Source organism: Mustela nigripes, chromosome 7 (assembly GCF_022355385.1).
Source record: "Mustela nigripes isolate SB6536 chromosome 7, MUSNIG.SB6536, whole genome shotgun sequence".
Lineage (NCBI taxonomy): Eukaryota > Metazoa > Chordata > Mammalia > Carnivora > Mustelidae > Mustela > Mustela nigripes.
The window spans coordinates 75757092-75777178 of NC_081563.1; the positions used below are offsets into that span (position 1 = coordinate 75757092).

Sequence of the window (20087 nt, forward strand, 5' to 3'; positions counted from 1 at the left end):
TGGGCTTTCTTACTGAGCTCTAAGCCTGAGAACCCTCACCTTGCCTTCTTCTCAGTTGGGAAAGAAGCCCTCAGCTCAGCCAGAAGGAAAGGAGGTCACGTTGGCTGTGTATGGGTTTGTCATGTTGGGCTTTCTTCTGTCCCTCCCATGTGCTTAAGTGAGCATCACAGGCTGTACTGCTCTCCTAAAGTGCCAGTAAAGTGGGATCCTCCCAAACCTTCCCCACAAAAGGGGACCTGGAGCTTGGCCTCAGCACCACTTAGAACTGACAAAGCAGAGGGCTGTTCTTTTTTTGAGGGCAGGGTGAGATTGGCTAGACCCCTGTGGTGGGGGGACCTTGGAGGGCTCTTGAGATGACGCAGGCAGTGGTGTAGGAAGAAGGGGTCTCATCATGGGGGAGGGTATATGTGCGCGTAATGATTGAGTTGATGAGTTCTGTGCAATTCCAGCTCATGGGCTCCTTGTGGCTTTTCAAGGAGGATGGGGAAGACATGAAGTACAGTCCCCACCCAACCCGGGGCCAGCCTTTGAGAAACTTGTGATGCAAAGAAACTGAGCGTGGTAGGTCCTGCCATAGTGCTTGCTTTTTGTTCTTAGAAACAAGGATTTCCCATTGTGAATGGGACCAAATACTGTTTTGGGCCCTCGAATCCCAGGCGTGCCCTAGAGGAGGGAAAGGCTTTGTACATGCACAATAAGGGTCAGAGCAGAGGCCTTGGCAAGCTGCTTACCCCCACGTGGGCCATTTCTCTCCACAGTCCCCCATTCCTTTGGTTTCCCTCTGACTTCAGAGCCTCTTAGAGGAGACCCTGAGGACTAGAGGTGTTAGATAAAGATGATGTTGTTCCCTGTCCTTGTGAGTCATGCTTTCATAGTTTCTTCAACTCCCTTAAATTACAGGGTAGCTCTTTGTGACAAAATGTGTTTACTTCAGTGGGAAAATGACAACAATAACTCTGTTCTTGTTGGAAGTGGTTTCCTAACAGAACATGCCCCTCTTTGCATATGTCCCAGAAGCCCCCAGCCTATGTCCTAGAAGACAGAAATGAGAACTAGTAGGAAGCGCGAGGGTAGGGCCAATGATGGGCTGGAGAAAAGCCAGGCAGACATGGACTAATTAGTCTTGTGGGGCTGGAAGTTCTGGAAAAATGTCTTGCAGGCGATTCATAGGTCCCTGGAGGAGTTTCAGCTCATGGTCTGTTGTAGAATTTAGGTTCTGATGCTGGCTGGTGAGGATGGAAGAGTGGGCATTGCTGCTGCTTGGCGGATTCATGATATTCGTGGGTGTTTTAATGGGAGCATTCAGTCGAAGTTCAGGTTTGACCCAGCTCATGGCCAAGTAGTTCTAGAGAGAAAAGGCAACAGTTAGCCTGAGGGAGCGACTTGAGGCTGTCTCCTCAGAGTCCTACCAAGAGCAACTAGTGCCTTTGTCCCTCTCCCCAAGGTGGTCACTCACCGGTGCAGAGTAGATAAAGTTGAACAGCATAAGTGCTATAATAAATATGATTGCACCGATGATGATTTTGAAGTGGTAGCGTTTCCAGAAAACGCGGCAGAGGATTGTCACAGGTGACCGTAATATGAACAAGGTGTTGGGGCGTCTGTGCATGAGCAGAGGAGATGTCAGAGGATGGAGGCACAGAGGGAAACTTCAGGTCAAGTAATGCACAGCAAAGAGCTTTCTTTTTTAAAAAGCAACTTTTGCTTGCTTGTGTGTCCCTCTGTACCCCTTTCCCCCAGGCTGTTCTTTCCTCCTCATAACTGAGGTTGGGTGTTGGAGAGTAATGACCCCTCTCCACTTGTAGGCCCACTGCTCACCACCCCATACAAATTGCTGGGCCCAGCAGCTCAGCTCCGGGAATGAGGAGGAAAGATTTGGTGCCTTTGTCTCGCAGGCTCTTACAGGGGAGGATGAAGTGTAGGGTATTGATTGGGTTCTGATTGGCCTCGCCCTGCTGGCTTGATTAAGGCTTCCTTCTCTGACAGAATCTCCAGCGTCATCTTCACTTTACCCTAGAAACACCATAGGCGGTGGGAGGCTGAGCTCCTTACAGCAGATGTGAGACTGTTTTTTTTTTTTGTTTGTGTGTGTGTGTGTGTGTGAGTGTGTGTGTGTGTGTGTGTGTGTGTGTGTGTGTGTGTGAGGATAGTTTTAAGGCCCCTTCCAGGGCCCAGAAAAGGAATTTAGGAAAGGAAAAGGAATTTAGCTCAGGTCCCCAGAAGTCTGTTAGAGCCAAGTTATGTGGCATAGCAGTCCTGTGCAACAGACACCCTCTCCAGCTCCTACCGACATGTGCCATGTGCCACCATCGAGGACCTGGGCAGGCCACCAGCCTGTTATGGTCTTCTTCTTAAAGAGGGAGAAGTGCTTATACTGGAGGAAGTAGGGCCACTTGGAGTTAGTCTCCATCATCCTGATGGAGCACAGGTTGGCGTGCCGGGTCGGGAGGGGCATGTCAAACAGATCCAGCTCCAGGACGCCTGAGCCAAAGAAATGGTGTCAGCAAGGAGGAGCTCCCTGCCCTGTGGTCGCGGGCCCTGGGCCGGATCTCACCTAGGAAGTCATCTGTGGAGAAGATGTTATTGTCCCAGATCTGGATGATAAGCCGGGCTGGGAACTTCATCACCGTGGGGTCCAGGCTCCATATGTAGTCCTGGGGGATGACAGAAACCATGTGACTGACCTGTCTCCTTTGAGATTTCCCTCTGCCACCTCAGTAGCCCACCACCTAGTGGTGATGGACTGTCAAGGAAGAAGCTTTCTCCCTGAGGCCACATTCCAAGGGTTCTGGGGTGGATTGTGGTTCGAGGGAGCGGAAAGGGGAGCGCACCCTGCCCTCCCACCACATGGCCTGTTACCTTCTGACTCTCCACACACACACGCTCAGCTGCCAGGTAGTCCATGGTGAAGATGAACCGCCAGTTGAAGTTGCTCTCCCCAGTCAGAGAGTAGTAGTGGATATCCGTCTTCTGCATGTCCTTCTCGAGCCCAGCTAACCACCTGGGGCCAAAGTCTTTTCACCTGGGCTTCACGTGTATTGTCCCTGTCCCTGAGTTGGAGCCCTGTGGGAGGGGCTCCCTGGCAGACCACCAGGCACAGGTGGGGGTGGAGAGATGATGCCCCAGGATTGTGGGCAGAGGCACAGGGATGAGACAACTGGGGACCTCAGAGGGAATGCTGCTGGAGCCCAGCTCTCTTCCTCACCCTTTGACATAGATGTCGCTCATCCCGGTGGTTAAACTTCTCCTCAGGTCCACTTGGGCAGTTTTCCAGACAATGCAGCGCAGCTCATACCTGCAGCCGGTGGGCTCTGAGGCTTTGCTGAGGAGTAGCTCCCCCTGCGGCCGTGGTGCCCTCCATGCCCAAACGAGGCATGCCAGTTTGGGGGAATGCAGAGGAAGGAAGCTCCCGGGATTTCCGGGAGAGGAAAAGAATTGCACACCTGTGGCCTGTGCCTGGGGAAGTACAGCGATGGATGTGGTGGGTCACTCACCTTTTAGGCTTTCTGGGCCTGATGTTGACTGGGGGGCCAGGAGGCCCAAGCTTCTTGGGGAAGATGTCCACCCACATTTGTACCTTTCCCTAGAGTGGAAATGGATTGGCTAGCTGGGAGTTGCTAACCTCTGTTCTCAGCACGCTGGTCTCAGAGCCCCATCCCACGTTCTGAGATCTCTTGAGGCTGGGTTCCCCCGCCTGGAGGGTGGAGTGAGGAGTTAGCGGTGAGGTGGAGTGGATTTCAGATAGGAAGTCTATTAACCGCCCACCAGCTTCCCGTTTGTCTCGTGTTGGCTGGAAGAAGGGCACAGAGTGAGGTGGACAGTGTATGATGGATTCAAAACAGATGGCATGGCGATGGAATGTCACTTGTGACCGGGGTCTGGAGGCTGAATACCCTTTAGCAGGCCATGCTAGACAGCCTCTCTGGACAGGGCTCCACGGGGAGCTTGGGGCTTTACTTCTTAACCAGCATAGTGGCCCCGAGTAAGAGCAAACTAGATGACCAAATGTCCAGGTTGCCATATGTTGCGGAAGCCCAGCCTAAGGATATTAAGCTGCCCATCAAGCACAGTGGTCTAAGAAAGGAGGGATGAAAATTGGTGAGAAACAAAAGAGTAGACTACCAAAATTGGAAGGTAGATACATCTATTCCTTCAAACTGTCTGACCTCATTTTATCCTTTTGAAGTTGACCCCACATTGGAAAACAGGTTTAATGAGAATGGTTTAAAAAGTGCTCAGTGGAGAACTCAAGTGTCTGGAATGTGGTATCAGCTTGAGAAATTTGGAGCATGAGGTGAGCCCTTCTGGTGACTGGAGAGTAGATAATTAGGGTGCCCGTGGGGATTTTTATTCCTTCTGTTTGGGGTTCCTTGCCATGGAGAAAACACAGCCTGCAATTAACAGGCCAACCAGAGCTGTAATGTCTGCACATCTGACCCAGGTGCTACTTCCCCTGACCTCCCTCAGGAGAGACTAAGGCAGTGTTGGTGCTGGCTGGTAGGGCACCTTGGCCTTTCCACTAATGGATGTGGGGGGCCCAGGTTTCTTGTAGATGACTTTTACAGTTCTGAATTTCTCCATTCTAAGGGACATCATTAGACTGTCTCACTTTGAACATGTGTAGAACATGCTGGGGTTCCGTGTATGTACGGCTGTGAATGCATGGTCTTCTCGTCCTGGGCTGCATCCTGGATGGCTGGGCTCCCTTGTCTCCTAATCTAGCCCCCTAGTCTCCTACCTGGTCAATGCCTGGCTGGCTATTGCTGTACAGTGTGCGGGTCTCCACATGCTCAGGCACCAGCCCCTGGGTGTGCAGGAGGTACAGGGCAAGGCGTTCTTTCTTAGGTCCCAAGTAATGAACAGGAGGGGGCTTGGGCTCTAGATGGAAGGAAGTGGAAGGAGATGGTCACAACATCATGAGCCTTCCCATCTAATAGCTGCCCTCCTCTCCCCTACCCCCAGCCTGGACAGTGGACCTGGTTGCCCTCTATAGGTAGAAAGGGCAAAATGCCCTCTGGTTTCAGAGGCCTGGATCTGTGCCTTCTGACAGTGTGCTGTACTTCTCACCGAAGCTTTGCAGTTTGAATTTTTTCCCATTGTAAAAAACAGTGTCCTCTTCAGGACTGAACAAAGGCGGAGGCAACCCTTTCTGTTTGGCATGGCGTTCCAGGAGGAAGCTTGGGGTCATCTGATCCCGCCACCTAAAGGGCCCTGCGCTGTGGAATTAAGGGAGAGGAAAAGGTGGGAAGGTTTGCATCCTAGAGAACATTCTGCTTTGAGCTGCAGATCAACAGTGGTGGTGGGGGCATGAGTGGAGCCAGATTCAGGTCCTGGTTTCCCAGATGCAAGTCTCCTCCTAAGGGAGCTGGGGCCTCCCTCCTCCACCCCTCCCCTACTCTTGCCTGGCTTCAGGTCCACTCACTAGCAGTAGGATTTGGAGAGCCCACAACGGGCACCAAAGCCAGACAGGAGTCGGTTTTCGAGGTCAATGATTGTGGTTCCAATCTTTTCATCAGATGAGAACAGGTCAAAGTCATATAGCTGGATCTCTAGGTCCTTCTCCAGGGGGATGGTGCAGCTCAGTTCAAACATACTGGGGGTGAGGTGTTGGAGACTGCGGACTGTGCTGTCCGCAGGCCTCCCTGTCCAGCTTCACGGCCCCTTGTTTGGTCATGGTGAATATGGAAAACAGAGCCTGGGATGGCTGTTGCCTGCCAAGAACTGTCCCCCAGGGTTGGCTAGAAATAACTTTTGACAGGCCTGGCTTATGGGACCCTGAACTCCTTTCCCAGGTGAAGCATTTGAGAAAGAGAGTAGAACTGACCACCCTTCCATCTGTCCAGCCCTGAGTGTGTGTAAGACTCCATGTTAGGAACTCAGAGGTTAGAGAGAGATGGAAGAAGTCTTCGCCTTCTGGAGCTTACTCCTACCCAGCGCGGGAGGGTGTGAGGGTGTGGTGAAGTGGGATCGGGTAAAGTTGGGGCAGCTCACATGCCGAAGATGGGATTCAGAGTGTTGGGGCAGTACTTGTCCCGGTTGCCCATCGTTGTCTGTCCCAGTTTCAGGATCACATAAGGGTCACACTGGGGTTCAGTCATAGTGAGGGAAAGGCAACAGGAAATGGAGAGTCAGTCCAGGTTGGTTGGGGAGGGTGGGAAGTGGACTGGAAATGAGTCCCCGTCAACAGGGGGGAGCCTGTGGGGAAGTAACCATCGGAGTATCAGCCTGAGGGAGCCCCAGGACCTTGACGCAAGTTTTGGGAGGCACCTGGGTTCGGTGGTCCCGGAGATGAGGGACACCACAGGGCTGGGGCTGCTGATTACCAGGCCATTGGAATCTTGGGGCTGCAGGTTGATGGCTCGAACCACGTACACACGCACCAAGCACTCCTGAGGGAAGTCCTCTTTGTTGCGCCAAACCAAGAACTGGCGGGGGGGCTTGGGGGCTTTTGGATCCTCAGGAAAGGGGTAGACGCGGAAAAGGCCCTGTGTGTGTGTTGGGGAGGGAAGATGTTGAGTGCAGGCCTGGCCCTGCGGTGCCCCTGGCCAAAGCTCCCGAGAGAGTGTGCTGCACCGAGGATGGGAGAGAGGGGCGCAGCAGAGACGCTTTGTGGGAACAGCAGGTTTGGGGGGTTATGTTGGGCTGACAACTATGGTGGTTAGGTGGGTTTCCAGTTTCTGTTGATGCAGACTCTCATTCCACACCCCGTCTATCCCTTCAGGCTGGAACTTGTTCTCGAAGGCTCTTGGGCCTTGGGAGACCTGCACAGGCCCGAGCTGGATTGAGAAGGGTCTTGCCTATCCCATGTAAAGGGGGAGGTCACTCTGAACCCCTGCATTGGTCAGCCTTTTATCCCATGCTCCCCAAACTGTTTTTCAAGCCTTCCCTACCCCATCCCCACCATGAACATAGAGGGCCAGGGCTTTGATTAGAATCTTCTGGGGGATGGAAGAGGCATGGGAGACGGGTAGTTCCATGGGAGTGAATATGCACCTTGAACTCCCCTACCACAGGGCTGTCCAACTTGGGCTCTTCTTGGTAGAGTCTGAAGGTCTGGCAGAAGTCCTGCAGGCCTTCAAAGGCGGGCACGGCTTCCAGCTCACAGTCATACACCTGCAGGGGGTGTGTGGGGTCCAGGCCGGTGAGGAGAGCAGGCCTGGGCTCAGCTGAGGGAGGACCATTCCTGCCGTCAGGGGGTTGAGGGATCACCAGTTCCTGGGTCTCGCTTTGAAGCATTTACCCAGTCAGTGGCCCCAGAGTCAGCACTGACTGCTGTAGATGGGGCAGCTCTGGTTCCCCAAACGGCGTGTCTGATGGAGGTGTGGCCTGTAGTCTTGGGGAGACACCCCCCACCCCCGACCCTGTCATTTCTAGAGGCATCAGGGCGAGGTCTGCTGGTCTCCCCCAGCAGATTTCATTGTGTGTCTCAGCAGTCTCCCCTCCCAGAGATCTCCAAACCTTCAGGGTATGGTAGTCTTTGTACTTGTACTGCAGGGCCTTAGCATCTCCCGTGGCCCAGAACAGCTTGCTCCACCAGTCCACTTCATGCTGGTACTGATCCTGGCAGGGAAGCTCATTCTGGCCCTTGGGGAGAAGGCACCAGAGCCCTCCCCTGACCAGGGTCATGCTGCACCCACCGCCTCCCTGAGCTGCCCAGAGTGGTTCCTTGTTCTCTGGGGCTGAGCCTGCATCACCTGAGCTTTGCTGGGACTGATCCAGAACTTTTCATAGAAGTAATCTAGGAGCTGAAAAATGAGAGCAGGAGAGCAAGGTGAGGCACCACATGCCGACCTAGTCTGCTCACTGTCTCTGACCCCCCAGGAAAAAGGGATGGAAGGCAGGGCTTCTTTTCCTGGCTCCCTGACTCTTCACAGAGCCCTTTTAACCAACTGAGCCACCCAGGCGTAGCTCACAGAGCCCTTTTGATTCAGGGATTGGCACACATGGAACCAGGAGGAGGGTAAACTTAGTTCTTACCCTCATGGGCCTCAGCTACAGACAGAACTCTGGAAGGGCCCGGAAATGCAGAACCCCAGTCTTACTAAATCAGAACCTGCTTTTGCTCAAGATGTCCCCAGGATTCCTGTGCATTCAGTTTGATAAGTGCTGCTCTCGAGGAGTAGTTCTGAACCTTGGAAACACTGGAATCACCGGGGAGGGGGTGTATGTAGGCTTGGAGACACTGCTGATGCCTGAGGCTTTCCCCAGCAATCCTGATGGAACAGGTCAGTGGCCTGGCCCATGAGGATTTCTTGAAACTCTCAGACGGTTCTAATGTGTAGTCCAGGTGGAGAATCACAACTTTAGGGTTCTCATGTACACCAGGAACACACGTATCAGAGCTCTGTTTTATCTCCACCCCTGCTTGGGGACAAGGGTTGTCCCCTGTAGATGGATTGGGAGAAGGTGGAGACCCTGAGCCCTTAACTCACCTTCTGGTACTTGTTCACAGACAGCACTGTGTGGAGAGAGAGCAATCATGAATCTCAGGAGAGAGAGAAGAGTGAGGGGGAGGGACACCAGCCCAGAGGGCAGCCAGGTCCGCCCCCACTCCCAGTGCCAGCTTGAAGGTGAGGGCTGGGGAAGGGCAGGGTGAAAGGACTGTACTTGGGAGCTGTGGAGGCACGTAGTCCTCAGCCCAGGGGTTGCAGAAGTAGGGCTGTAGGGAGTGGATGTTGGCCTGACCCACCACGGTCTGCTGGCCGAAGTCCTGATTGTCCACCACCTTCAGTGTGAGGGGTGGCGCATAGGCTTCCTCTGTGGGGATGAACTACAGCCCCAAGGAGAGGCGGAGCATGAGGGCTCATGGGAGGAAAGGGCTGCCCCAGCCCCTGCTCTGCCCCAGGTCGCCTTACCAGCGTGAGGAAGAGGACTGACTGCTTGAAGTTAGGGTTGGTCTGGAAGTCCTTGATGGGCTCTGTCTGCAGGGACTCTTCCCAGCATTCTACCAGGAGCTGGGGGGAATGCACCTGCTTCATGTTCCGAAGGCCCCAGACCAGAATCTGCCGGAACAGAGGAGGGGCGGGGCAAGTGGCAGCTGGGGCCTCTAATGGGGTCCTGGCCATAGAGGGTTCTGTCCTGGGAGTGATGGTACATCAGGTGGCATCTGGGGCCAGGAAATGAGCTGGATGAAGTCAGAGTCTGAAGGCTAGCACAGGTGTCCTGTCCCATGAAGGATCAGTGCTTGTCCTCAAAGCCTCCGTGAAGGAGTGCCCTCTGGCTACTGAGACTATCCTTCACTGGCCTCCAGGGCCCTTGAGGTATTGCCCTTCCTCCACTGCTTCTTTGTTTGGCTTGCAGTCTTCAGGAGGGAGTTCCTGAGGCTGGCTGCCTTGAGGGCTCACAGAAGTAGGGGGTACCCCAGATTCCTTGGGTGTCCTTGTTGCCATTTAGCTCATTGCCAACTTGCATCCCATAGAACTCCACGGTCGTTCAGTGCGCTCAACAGACACTGGGCACCCCAGCAAATGTCCATGCTCTTACGGAGGCCTGTTCTGGGGACCAGAGTGGGGTTGCCTGATCTTAGGGGGCATCTCCAGGGCCAGGAGGACCTGACCATCTTTTGATCTTCGCCAGATTCATGGCTGAGCACAGAAGTTCCGTGTGGGGACCTCCAGGCTACTGTCGAAAGCTAGGTGAGAGACATGCTGGCACTTGGAAGCAGGCGGGGCCAGGCCCAGATTCCGGCTCTGCCACTTCCCCTGCGTCATGTTGCCTGGGCTAGCTTGTTTCTCAGAGCCTCAGCTTTCTTGTCTGAAAGTGGCCCCTACTGCAGAGGGGCAGGAAGGGCTCAAGTGAGATGGTGAACACGAAAGCCTTTTGTCTATGACCCGCCATAGAGCTCTGCATTGAGACAGTTTCAGGTACTCTAGCAGAGCTTCTGCCCTTCATGTCTCTCCTGTCTCCCTCCGTCTCTCAGACAGTGTCTTTTTGGGGTCCAAGCTTTGCCTCAAATAGTCAGGAGGGCCCAAGGAGAGTCTGCAGGGAGAGCCCCACGGTGCCCAACTGCTCTGGGGGGTGCCCGCCCTCTCTTCCCCATACCCTCATCACCTCCACAGCCATTTTCTTTAGTGTTGGCTGGATGCTCTTGGGGAGTGTGTAGACTCCGTTCTTCCAGGGAACACTTAAGATTGGCGGCCTCTCTTTGACACTCTGAAGGGGTGAGGTGGGAAAGCAAGGTGTGTGAGGCTGTAGTTGGCCCATCCTCCTACACCCCACCCCCAATCCAAGTCCCTAGCAGGGCTCCAGGGAGGCGGCTCTGGAGCCCGGTGGCAGCAGCAGGCAGGCATTGCCAAGCCCAGTGTGCTGGCTCCAGGTTCCAGGCCTTCCCTCAGTGGGTTGAATGGTTGTGGGAACTTGAGGCAGGGGAGTGGGACAGGGTGGGGGCCCCCGAGCATCTCACCCCCCCAGCCCATACCTCGGTCTCAAGGATCAGCTCACAGGACACCAGGATCTCACCCTCTTTCTCCCCTAGCAGTTTTACAAGGGGGTGCCACCTCAGAGGGGGCAGGGTCCGTTTTTGGACATCCAGCCAGACCACCGGGGACCACATGCTCCGGGCCCACAAGCTCTCCTTTCCCTGCAGGGAAGGGGAAGTTCACCAAACACCAAGGCCAAGCTGGCAGGTTTCTGGCCCTTCCCCCAGGGTGCCAAGAACTCTTGGTTAAGGGCTGGCATTTCTGTTGACGTGATGCTCTCCACGAATCGGGCTCCCCCCAGAACGCATTTGGTATATTCTCCTCTAAAATAAAAACTCAGCCACTTTGCCCAGTCTGGCCCACCTTACCTGGGCGTTCTGCTGCCACAGTTCCAAGACCACAAGTGGAGGGCTTGCTTTGGTGTCTTCAGGGTTCTCGTACAGAAGAAGGTGCTGGAAAATGAGTGTCTGGGCCCACGTTGGGGCTGCAGAGCTCTTCAGGGTTTGGGTGCACTGGCTATGGTTCAAGAAGACCAACCGAATGAAGGGCACTGGGGGGTGGGTAGAAGGAGAGGAGAGGGTCCTGCCACTGAGCCCTCAAGCGAGGTGCTCCTCTCTGGCAGCTGCCACCACTGGACTAGAGATCCAGGGAAGCCCAGGCTGGGTGGCCACAGCCCTGGACAGCTGCCCAGAAGGCCACCACAGTGCAAGCTGCAGAGTGAACAGCGGGGACCATTTAGTTTCAGCCACATCTCTCTATACCGCCTGGTTGAGATCTGGGTGTTCCAGGGGTAGAAGCCCCATGGCTCCTCTGGAAGAGATCTGAGGAGCAGCTACATGGGGCTGGCCTTCCACAGCAACAGCGAGTCCTTTCACAGCATCGACTGTGGTGTCAGGGGATGTCCTGTGGCCTTCTCTATGTGGATGCTGATGCCCAGTGGACACAGCTCCCGGCAAACACCCACAGACCCGGCCCAGAGCCTCACCTGGCAACCTGCTTCTCACAAACAGTGCTGCGGGTAGGAGCACATGACTCTCCTGAAAGCTTCACTGGGTCCTCGTGCCCATGGCTGCAAATCGCCACACCTCCTCCCCAACCCCTTCTGTCAGCTTCTGACACAAGGAACACGGGGTCCCACTGTGGGTCACCCTTTCTTTTGTCTTCCCGTCTCATTAGTCCTCTGCCACAAAACTCCTCTTCCCTCTTCAAGGCCTAGCTAAGTGGTCCCCACCAGGGTGAAGCCTCCCCAGCACCTCCTCCTTGATTCCACACTTTTGGGCACACCTCTCAAGAACAGCCCCACCTTATACTCCTTGTTTTTATCTTTTTCCCAAGGCAGGGCCCTCAGTTGCTGGGGAGAGGGGTCTGCATGAGTGTCATCCCCTTCCTTGTCATGTTTTTTATGCTGTTGGGTGGCTACCTCAGGGGTCCCCAGGAGCTTCGGGAGGAAAGGGTGCCTGTAGCCTACCCTGGAATGTCTGGATCTGGTTGGACATTAGGTTCCGGGCCTGGTAGATGTAGCAGAAAAGCTGATAGTAGTGGGGCTCTGGATAAGAGAGGAACCATGTCCATCACCTGCCCCCAGGATCCCCGCCCCGGCTCCTCCCCACTGCCTGTCCTCGGATGCAGGGTCCCTGGGGCCACCTGAGCAGATTCTCAAAGCTCACTGTTGAAGATGCAGTAGATGAAGGGTAGGGCATGTAGCTGGATGTCCTCTTGGGCAGGCCTCCAGGAGCTCCTGATTGTTTTGTCTGGAGCCTGTGTCAGCCTCATCTCTTCTTTCCTGCCCTTCTCTTTCAGATCCATATCCTGTGCCCAGGACATTCTCCCTGAGGTTCTTGGGTGCTTTTCTTGTCTCCCCTAGTCACCCTTCCCTTCTAGCCCAAGGTTGTGGACCTGGGGCATGCTCTCTCCCACCCCTCAGCTGTCAGTGCCCCAACCATGGTTTGTCCTCTGCTGTCTGCCACACCCAAGGCTGGGCCCCAGCTCTGGGAGGTGGGGTTGCAAGGAGGAGTCACCTAGACTACAGAGGCTTTACCAAGGATCCCTCCAGGCGGAATATGGGTGCAATGCCCTTGTCCTTGTTCGGGACCATCCTGCGGTGCCAGCAGCGGCGGCGGAACTGGCTCTGGGGCTGAGGGTTCAGATGGAACTTGGAGCCAAAGGTGCCATACTCCCAGCCATCCTCATCCTTGGCTGGGATGGGGTGGTGCTGTGGGGAGGGGAGCAGAATGTCACCTTCCCACCATGGCATGAGGTGTGGGCGATGGCACCCACCCAGGCAGCCCTCTCACCAGCTGCAGGAAGGAGAGGGTCTCCTCCTCCAGGCTCAGCTTCCCGTGGTTCCGGCAGCACACACGTACCCAGCGCCGCCGGCGGCATGAGTAGTAGGTCTTTTCCACTGAGTTCCAGACCCGAGGTTGGCCCGACGGCTCAATCGCCACTCCGTATTCCCAGCCTGCAGGGGCAGGGCCACAGCCTGTGGGTGCCCAGGTGGCCATGGGCTGGGAGGTATGGACATGCCTGAAAAATGGGCCCAAGAACGCAGGCCAACGGGAAAAGGCTTTCCCTCCTGTTTAGGTGTCTCGGGCCCTGAGGTGTGAGAAAGGATGGTATACTTGGGCCCAACTGCCCATCTTATGAATGAGGAAGGCAGGGCTCAGAGACGTCCTGTGACCCACACATGGTCACCCAGCCCATATATAGCAGAGTCAACGTCTTGAGCCCAGGACTTTGGACTTCCAGCCCATCACTCCTTGCCTGGAGCTACTACCGCAGGTGAACCCAGGCTCCCTGACCATTTTCCTCTTTCTAGAAAGTGCTCAGGAGGCACTTACAACCTGCCCTGTCTGAAAGCTGGGGCCTATGTCTATAGAAAGGGTGGAGACCCCTCTGTCCAGAGGTTGGGCCACCCCTGGAAATTCAGGCCCATCCCACCTGAGAGCTCGGTTCCTTTGAGGCTGTGGGAAGTGTCAGTCCCTGGCAGCTCCAGGGCCTCCTTCCCTCCACCTGCGCCAGAGCACTGACCCTCACTGTCCACCGCGTGGTTCAGCTCCACGATCCAGCTCTCCTTAACATGCCAGCCTCGGGGACACTGCACATTCTCCCGGGCCTCCACGGGCTCTCCATTCTGAGGGTGGATAGACAGGGCAGGCTGGGGGCATCTGAGCTGGGAGGCCATCTTCACTCCCTCAACCACCGTGGCCGTGGTGCTTCCTGCCCCCTGGAGCAGACAGTGCTTACTACTTCTGATGCCACCCACCTGTCCACTCAGCGCGCTGTACTGACTTGCCTTTTCAAATGGTAAATATATATATTTTTAAGGATTTTATTTTATTTATTTGACAGGGAGGGCACGCACACAAGCAGGGCACGCACACAAGCAGGGGGAGTGGGAGAGGGAGAAGCAGGCTCCCCACCGAGCAGGGAGACCGCCGACTGAGCCACCCAGGCACCCTTAGTAAATTTTTTTTTTTTAATTTTATTTATCTGTCAGAGGGAGAGAGAGAGGGCGCGCACAAGCAGGGGGACAAGGAGAGGGAGAAGCAGACCTCTTGCTGAGCAGGGAGCCCGATGTGGGGCTCGATCCCAGGACCCTAGCTAGGATCATGACCTGAGCAGAAGACAGATGCCTAATGACTGAGCTGCCCAGGCGCCCCAGTAAACGTATTTTTAAAAGGAAACTTAATTATAGCCACTATCAGTGGCAAATCAGTACCATAAATAGGAAATACCCATACTAATGATTGTGAAAGGGGATCAGTGTGACTGATCTCAGCTAGATGCTGCCACCTGTCCAAACCCACTCTGTCCTTGTTGAGGAGGGGAGGGTAGTATGCCTGAGAGATGGGTTTGATCCGCACTGTCCGACACACAGTAGCCACCAACCTCCTGGGACCACTTCAGTGTAAGCTAATTAAAATGAAACAAAATTGGGCGCCTGGGTGGCTCAGTGGGTTAAGCATCTGCCTTTGGCTCAGGCCATGATCCCAGGGTCCTGGGATCGAGTTCCGTGTTGAGCTCCCTGCTTGGTGGGGAGTCTGCCTCGGTCCCTCCCTCCTGGTCATGCTCACTCACTCTCTCAAATAAATAAATAAAATCTTAAAAAAAATAAAAAAATAAAATGAAAGCCAAAGTTCAGTTCCTCACTCTCACAAGTACCGCATTTCAGGTACTTGCTAGCCACTGGATAGATGGACAGTGCAGACATAGAACATTTCCATCATCATAGGAAGTTCTTTCAGATGGTGTGGGCTTAGACTAGCCCCAGACAGATTCTCTCCTGAGTAAGCACTACCTTTGGAAGAAGCCTACGAAGGAAACACTGCTCCCTACCTTGTCCCTTATAGTCTTCTTAAAGGTACCTCTACCTGCCCCCTTGGGATACTAATGCCATCAGCGCACACCCAGGCTCCTGCGCAGCATGTGGGGGCTCACTTGGTCCAGTGCTCTTCCCACTCAGACAACCCAGCTTCCAAGGTGCCCACCTGCATGCACTGCTTGTCCCCCAAGACAGCTTTGGCCCCTGCTTACCATATCTGTGTTTGGGATGGCTGCTGGCACCCAGGCCCCCGTGGTGTCACGACACTGGTTCTCATACACCTCCTCTAGCACCTGGCTCTTGTTGATGTCTACGTCCAGGAGGAGTCTGGGGGCAGCGAGACCCTAAGTTTCCAGCACATCTCCCCAAACTTTCAGGCTCCCAGGTTGTCCTCTGCTGGCCCAGTGTTCCCCTACCTGGCAGCCTGCTATGGGTAAGGCTGGGCTGTGGGGCTTGGCCTCCAGGGTAGGGTGGTGGGCTGGGCCCTTCCTCTTGGGCATCCCAGCCTCTGGGAGCAGGCTACAATGGCCACGTGCCCACCTCCCCGAGCTGTGGTTAACTGGCTCTCCTAGGTGAAAAGAACACTCCACCCCAGGCTGCATGTCCAGGGGCACACAGGCTCTAGGCTTGCCCCCTTGCCTTACCTCCTCTGAGGCTCCACTCTCCACTGCCCCTGCCAGTGCCATCCTTGGGGTGCCTGGAAATCCTCCTTGGGGAGGGCCTTGTGGCCCATGACGTCCGAGAAGTTGGGGCAGTGGTATAGCCCCTGCTGTCCCCACTGGTCTTTATACTTGGCCTGGTTCTCGTACTAGGGGAGGGGCGGCTGTCAGCAGCTTGCAGCCTCCCCAGCTCACACTGGGACATCGGGTCCCTCCTTGGACCCCCTACTCTGGGCTGCAGGGGCCTCTTAGAAGTGTCTTAGGCAAGAAGGGGCCAAGGGCTTATCATCAAACCCTCCCCTCCAGCCAGGCCCATGCCTGTGGTTTTACATGAACTGTCCCCTGTAATCCTCACGATCCCATTTCACAAGGGGGGAGACAGAGGCTCAGAGGTCAGCTCTACCCCAGGATGCTTAACTACTGAAGGGTAGAGCTGGCGGATGCCTGTGTTAGAGGCCGGGGCAGGGGGTGCTACAGTGTGGTCCATTAGCCTCGTCGCTGCTGACCCGGGGAACCTAGTGCTGCTCCACCACTTACCACATCTTTTCTGCCTCTGAGCCCTTTCCCCCACATTCCCCTGCTGGACACTCAGCCCCTGCTACCTGCACCTCATTCTAGATCCCCTCTCATCTCACATCTCCAAGCCTATGTTGGGGCTGGTTACTCATGTTAAGATATCGATTCACAGTGTGCAACTTAGCAACCACAAAAATAAGTTTTTGACCCAGTAAAATAAAAAGCTGAAAATTCTTGAACTCCTTTCCCTCTGCTCTGAGAGCTTTCTCCTGTGCCATGTCCTCCCCCAGGGCAGCAAGGGTCATCTTTCCCTCCTCTCGTTCTAGAGCAGTCTCTGACTGGCTGCCCACCCACCCCATGCATCTGTGGTTCTCTGGGAAGATGCCCCACTTGCTGCTCTGAATGTTCGAGGCCCCTCCCTCCCCAGAACCACCAGACTGGCCTGAAAAACTGCCCTCCAACCCCGCTGGAGTCTGCAGGGGTCCTAGGCAAATGAGACGTCACCTCACATGCATTGAAGTAACTGGGAGAAACTCCCAATAAAGCTCCATCAAGGAGAGAGTGACTGGCCCTAGGGGACGACCCAGCTGCCCCTTTTATCACCACATGCCCATGGCTTGTCAACATCGGAGGCTGCTCTAGGCTGCCACCTGTGTTTATCAAAGCCCATCTCATAATGCTCAGATTCTGCTGGTGATGGTTTTCTCCACCTTTGGTGCTGGGCTCTGGCAGCCTGGCCTCCCCACCTGCTGCCACCCGCGCCCCCCCACCCCCTCCACTGCACCAGGGCGCTACTCACCGTCTCTGCATACACGACCACCTCACCCTCGCGCAGCAGCTGCAGATTCTTGCTGTCCGAGATGTTGCCAAACCACATGCAGACCCGGAGGTGGGCTGGCAGCATGTCCTGTCCTTCACCCTCTGGGTACTAAACCAGCAGCAGGTCGACCCCATAGGGGTGCATGTCCCCCGGGGGGCAGGGGTGTGAGGGAGGGAGGGAGGGGTACACACACCTGCTCCATCACACTGAGCCCTGGGTGCTGGGGCTTAAAGTGAATGTTGCAGAGTTCCTGCTTTCCAGAGGGAGTTAATATGCACATGGTTATACCTGCAACCCTATGCATCACAGAGAGGCTGGTGGGGTTTGTGGGAAGACGGGTGGTGCCACCCAGGGAGCCTGGGGAAGCTCCAAAGGGAAGTGGTGATGGTGGTGACATTGACAAGTAAGTGCCGAATGTGCAGGATACACTCAGATCCTCTCACACCTCCATGGTGGGACATGGGGAATGGGGCTGCACATCATTTTCACCAGGCCCATTTTACAGAGGATAAGACTGAGGCCTGGATGTGGTCAAGGGTCGGTCTGGGGTCACACAGACCAGTAAGTGGTAGAGCCAGGAGTCAGGTCTCAGTGGTTCTTGCAGGATGAGAAAGTCTTCTTGCAGGATGAGAAGGACTTCTTGCAGGATGAGAAAGTGGGCATACCAGGGGCCTTCCACAAAGCAAAGGACCCAGGGCAGGCAGGCTTGGGCGTGGGGAAGCCCAGGGCGGCCTGGCTGTTGAGAATACAGGGCCCTGAGAAGGTGCCTGCAGTGGGGAGGGGCTGGGGCCAGGCCAGGGTGGTTCGGCATTCTCCAGGAAGCAGTGGGGAACAAAGGACATCTCTGGGAGGAAGGGAGTATCCCCCACCTGTCTCCTGAGTGGGGGGAAGGGTGAGAGGAGGGGTTGTGATAGTGCTGGTCAACCAGCCTTATTTATGGCCTGCATCTGATATGACGAGCCGGTGCCCAGGCCTTGTAGGCATTAAATGTTTGGAAAGCACTCAATCCTGGTCCAGGGGAGAGATGACAAGGGACTGGACCAAGTGTGGTGTGAGGATGATGGAAGAGATGAATCTGAGGAACAGTTATGAGGGATGTGGACTTGGCATCAACCACATGATGATGGCCGCTGTCCCCTGCCTTCCTCTGGAGACTGTTTCAACCCCATTTCACCTGCTAAAGGGCCCAGGAGAGACAAAGTGGGTGTGCCCTTGGGGATACACCTGGAGTTTGCCCTAAGAGTTCAGGGTTTCTCCCTTGGGGTGTTTCTGGGCCCTTTCCTCCCCTAAGGAGTGGGGTGGCCCAAGGATGCTCAGCTTCCCCACCTGCAGAACGAGGGTCTGTGTCTTCCCACAGAACCTGCCGGAGTGCAGAGCCCCTGTTGGGGAGAACAGGATGCTGTGGGTCGGCACCTGTGCATAGGCCACCCGCTGCTCCTTGGACATCAGCCAGATCATCACGTCTGGGAGGCTCATCTGGGGCTGCCGAGGTGGGAGGGCATCAGGCCTGCATGGCAGGCTTCAGGTCCTCCTCCCCTGCCAGTGTGTCTGGTGCCTACCTCAGGGAGAACGGCGTTGAGGCGGTACAGCCAGTCCTCCACGGTGGCCACCATGTTCCTGGGCTTAACTTCCTTGGCCTTTTGGGACAGTTCCTGCAGGAGGCGGCTGCGGAGCTGCCACCTCTTCTTGTCCAGCTCAGTGGCTCTGGGCTGATGGGCCATGCAGGGCAGAGGGTGTCTATGGCCAGGATCGGGAAGGAGGGTGCTGGGCCTCTCCACCTTACCTCACAGGACCTCCCACCCTGCCTTAGGCCAACGTGTACTTCCTAGACCCGAGATCCTGCCCTGCCCCTGCTGGCCTGGACCCTGGTTCTCATGCACCCCCTCTCCCACCCTCTCAACCCCATGTGGTGTGCCAGGCCTGTGCCGAGGAGCTCCTGTGGAGTTGGGGGAGAGCAGGGAGATAGGGGCTAACCCAACCATGGAGGATGTGAGAAGTTTGGTTTGGTAGGAGCATCAGGTGTGGGTACAGGGACAACTGGGACCAGGCTGGGTGGGGAGGTCAGTGCCAGTTTCCGGGAGGAGAAGCAGCTCTGTGGTCTGGGCTTTGAGCTGGAAAGAGATTTGAGCAGAGCTCTTTTCTTGAGGTGGTGGAGGTTGGGGGCTGTTCTGTAGGGTGCTGGTCTGCACCCCCACCCCATGGGAGCCTGACCAGCTCAGCCCCAGCACTGGCGCGCACGCTCCTCCCCTACTTGCAGTCCTCCACCAGCTCCCTCAGCAGCTTCTCCCACTGGGGGAGCAGAGCAGGGTCTCTTGGATTCTTTATGGATTTCAGGGTGTCCAGATTGGCTTTCTGCCCAGCAGGAGAGAAATAGAAAGTGAGCATATGGAGGCTCATATGCAGGAGAGGTTACAGGGCTGACTGGCCTGAGATGTTATCAGTCAGGACTTGGGGGCCTTTGGGGAAACCTCAGGATGTCAGTCCAAAGCTATCACATGTCCTTGCAAGGCTAGGATCCCCACAACCCCCTCCACTACCCAACAGGATAAACAGCAGGAAAGAGCCAGGACAGGGCAGAACTGTAAGGGTTACAGTCTTGACCCAGGGCTTTGCTTCTGTAGGTGCACAAAGTCATATCTAAGGTGGAGGCAGCAGGGGGCTCTCCTGCCTAAAAATGTTCAGTGACTTCCTTCTTAGCAGATGCATAAGATCTTTTGTGATCTGACCTCTTCCAGTTTCTCTGGCTTTATTTCCAAATCACCTCCATGCCCTTCCTGTCCTGGAACTTCATGTCACCATGGATTTACCAGCTCTTCCTTTCTCTGCACCCCCACCATGGCCCCAGCAAATCATTCTTCAAGACTCTGCTCAAATGTTACCTTCTTTTCAAACACCTCCTCTGATTATCCTCTCTTCAGCTCCCCTCCTCCACCCCCAATCTCACTGCCCCTATAGCTCTGGGTACTCCCTACAGTAGCTGTTTGCATATCCAAGTTCCCAGATGGGGAGGCTAGGCACTGTTTATGCAGCTTTCCATCTTCATTGTCTAGCACAGTGCCTGATGCTTCTATGCTTCTGTCTTCCTTGGTGTGGAATGCATGAGTGACTTGAGTGACTGGCTCCCTAGGACTGTGATTTAGTTCCCCAAGCCTCCCATGGGCGGCAGTGGCGCAGAACTCCCCGCCTGCACCCTTCTGTACCACTCACCAGGCGGTCCCGAGTAAAGTGGAGGAGGTTGAGGCAGTTCATGCGGAAGCTGACGTCTTCCCATTGGGAGATCACAGCCACTACTGGCTTGGTGTTGTACCAGGGCACATAATGGTAGATGTTCCCTGAGACACAAACATGTGTGG

The 20087-nt window shown here is 55.3% G+C and overlaps 1 protein-coding gene across 1 annotated transcript in view; it reads right to left on the reverse strand.

The window, feature by feature from the left end:
- Positions 1 to 31: 31 nt before the first annotated feature.
- The window catches only part of FER1L5 (fer-1 like family member 5), a 55213-nt gene continuing 35157 nt past the window's right edge, over positions 32 to 20087 (reverse strand). The window contains exons 20-53 of the mRNA XM_059407651.1: positions 19942 to 20066; positions 18986 to 19086; positions 18294 to 18471; positions 18061 to 18216; positions 16714 to 16842; positions 15384 to 15547; positions 14952 to 15066; positions 13446 to 13548; positions 12692 to 12876; positions 12457 to 12609; positions 12086 to 12227; positions 11887 to 11964; positions 10787 to 10968; positions 10418 to 10579; positions 10051 to 10152; positions 8856 to 9002; positions 8608 to 8770; positions 8433 to 8458; positions 7695 to 7745; positions 7459 to 7560; positions 6994 to 7113; positions 6324 to 6485; positions 5992 to 6083; positions 5423 to 5593; positions 5068 to 5216; positions 4739 to 4878; positions 3495 to 3583; positions 3206 to 3295; positions 2860 to 3001; positions 2555 to 2654; positions 2288 to 2481; positions 1904 to 2013; positions 1457 to 1601; positions 32 to 1345 (exon numbers count right to left, since the gene is read on the reverse strand). Of these exons, the coding sequence (XP_059263634.1) occupies positions 1118 to 1345; positions 1457 to 1601; positions 1904 to 2013; positions 2288 to 2481; positions 2555 to 2654; positions 2860 to 3001; positions 3206 to 3295; positions 3495 to 3583; positions 4739 to 4878; positions 5068 to 5216; positions 5423 to 5593; positions 5992 to 6083; positions 6324 to 6485; positions 6994 to 7113; positions 7459 to 7560; positions 7695 to 7745; positions 8433 to 8458; positions 8608 to 8770; positions 8856 to 9002; positions 10051 to 10152; positions 10418 to 10579; positions 10787 to 10968; positions 11887 to 11964; positions 12086 to 12227; positions 12457 to 12609; positions 12692 to 12876; positions 13446 to 13548; positions 14952 to 15066; positions 15384 to 15547; positions 16714 to 16842; positions 18061 to 18216; positions 18294 to 18471; positions 18986 to 19086; positions 19942 to 20066 (4496 nt within the window). The 3' untranslated portion in view covers positions 32 to 1117. The remainder of the gene's footprint in view (positions 1346 to 1456; positions 1602 to 1903; positions 2014 to 2287; positions 2482 to 2554; positions 2655 to 2859; positions 3002 to 3205; positions 3296 to 3494; positions 3584 to 4738; positions 4879 to 5067; positions 5217 to 5422; positions 5594 to 5991; positions 6084 to 6323; positions 6486 to 6993; positions 7114 to 7458; positions 7561 to 7694; positions 7746 to 8432; positions 8459 to 8607; positions 8771 to 8855; positions 9003 to 10050; positions 10153 to 10417; positions 10580 to 10786; positions 10969 to 11886; positions 11965 to 12085; positions 12228 to 12456; positions 12610 to 12691; positions 12877 to 13445; positions 13549 to 14951; positions 15067 to 15383; positions 15548 to 16713; positions 16843 to 18060; positions 18217 to 18293; positions 18472 to 18985; positions 19087 to 19941; positions 20067 to 20087) is intronic.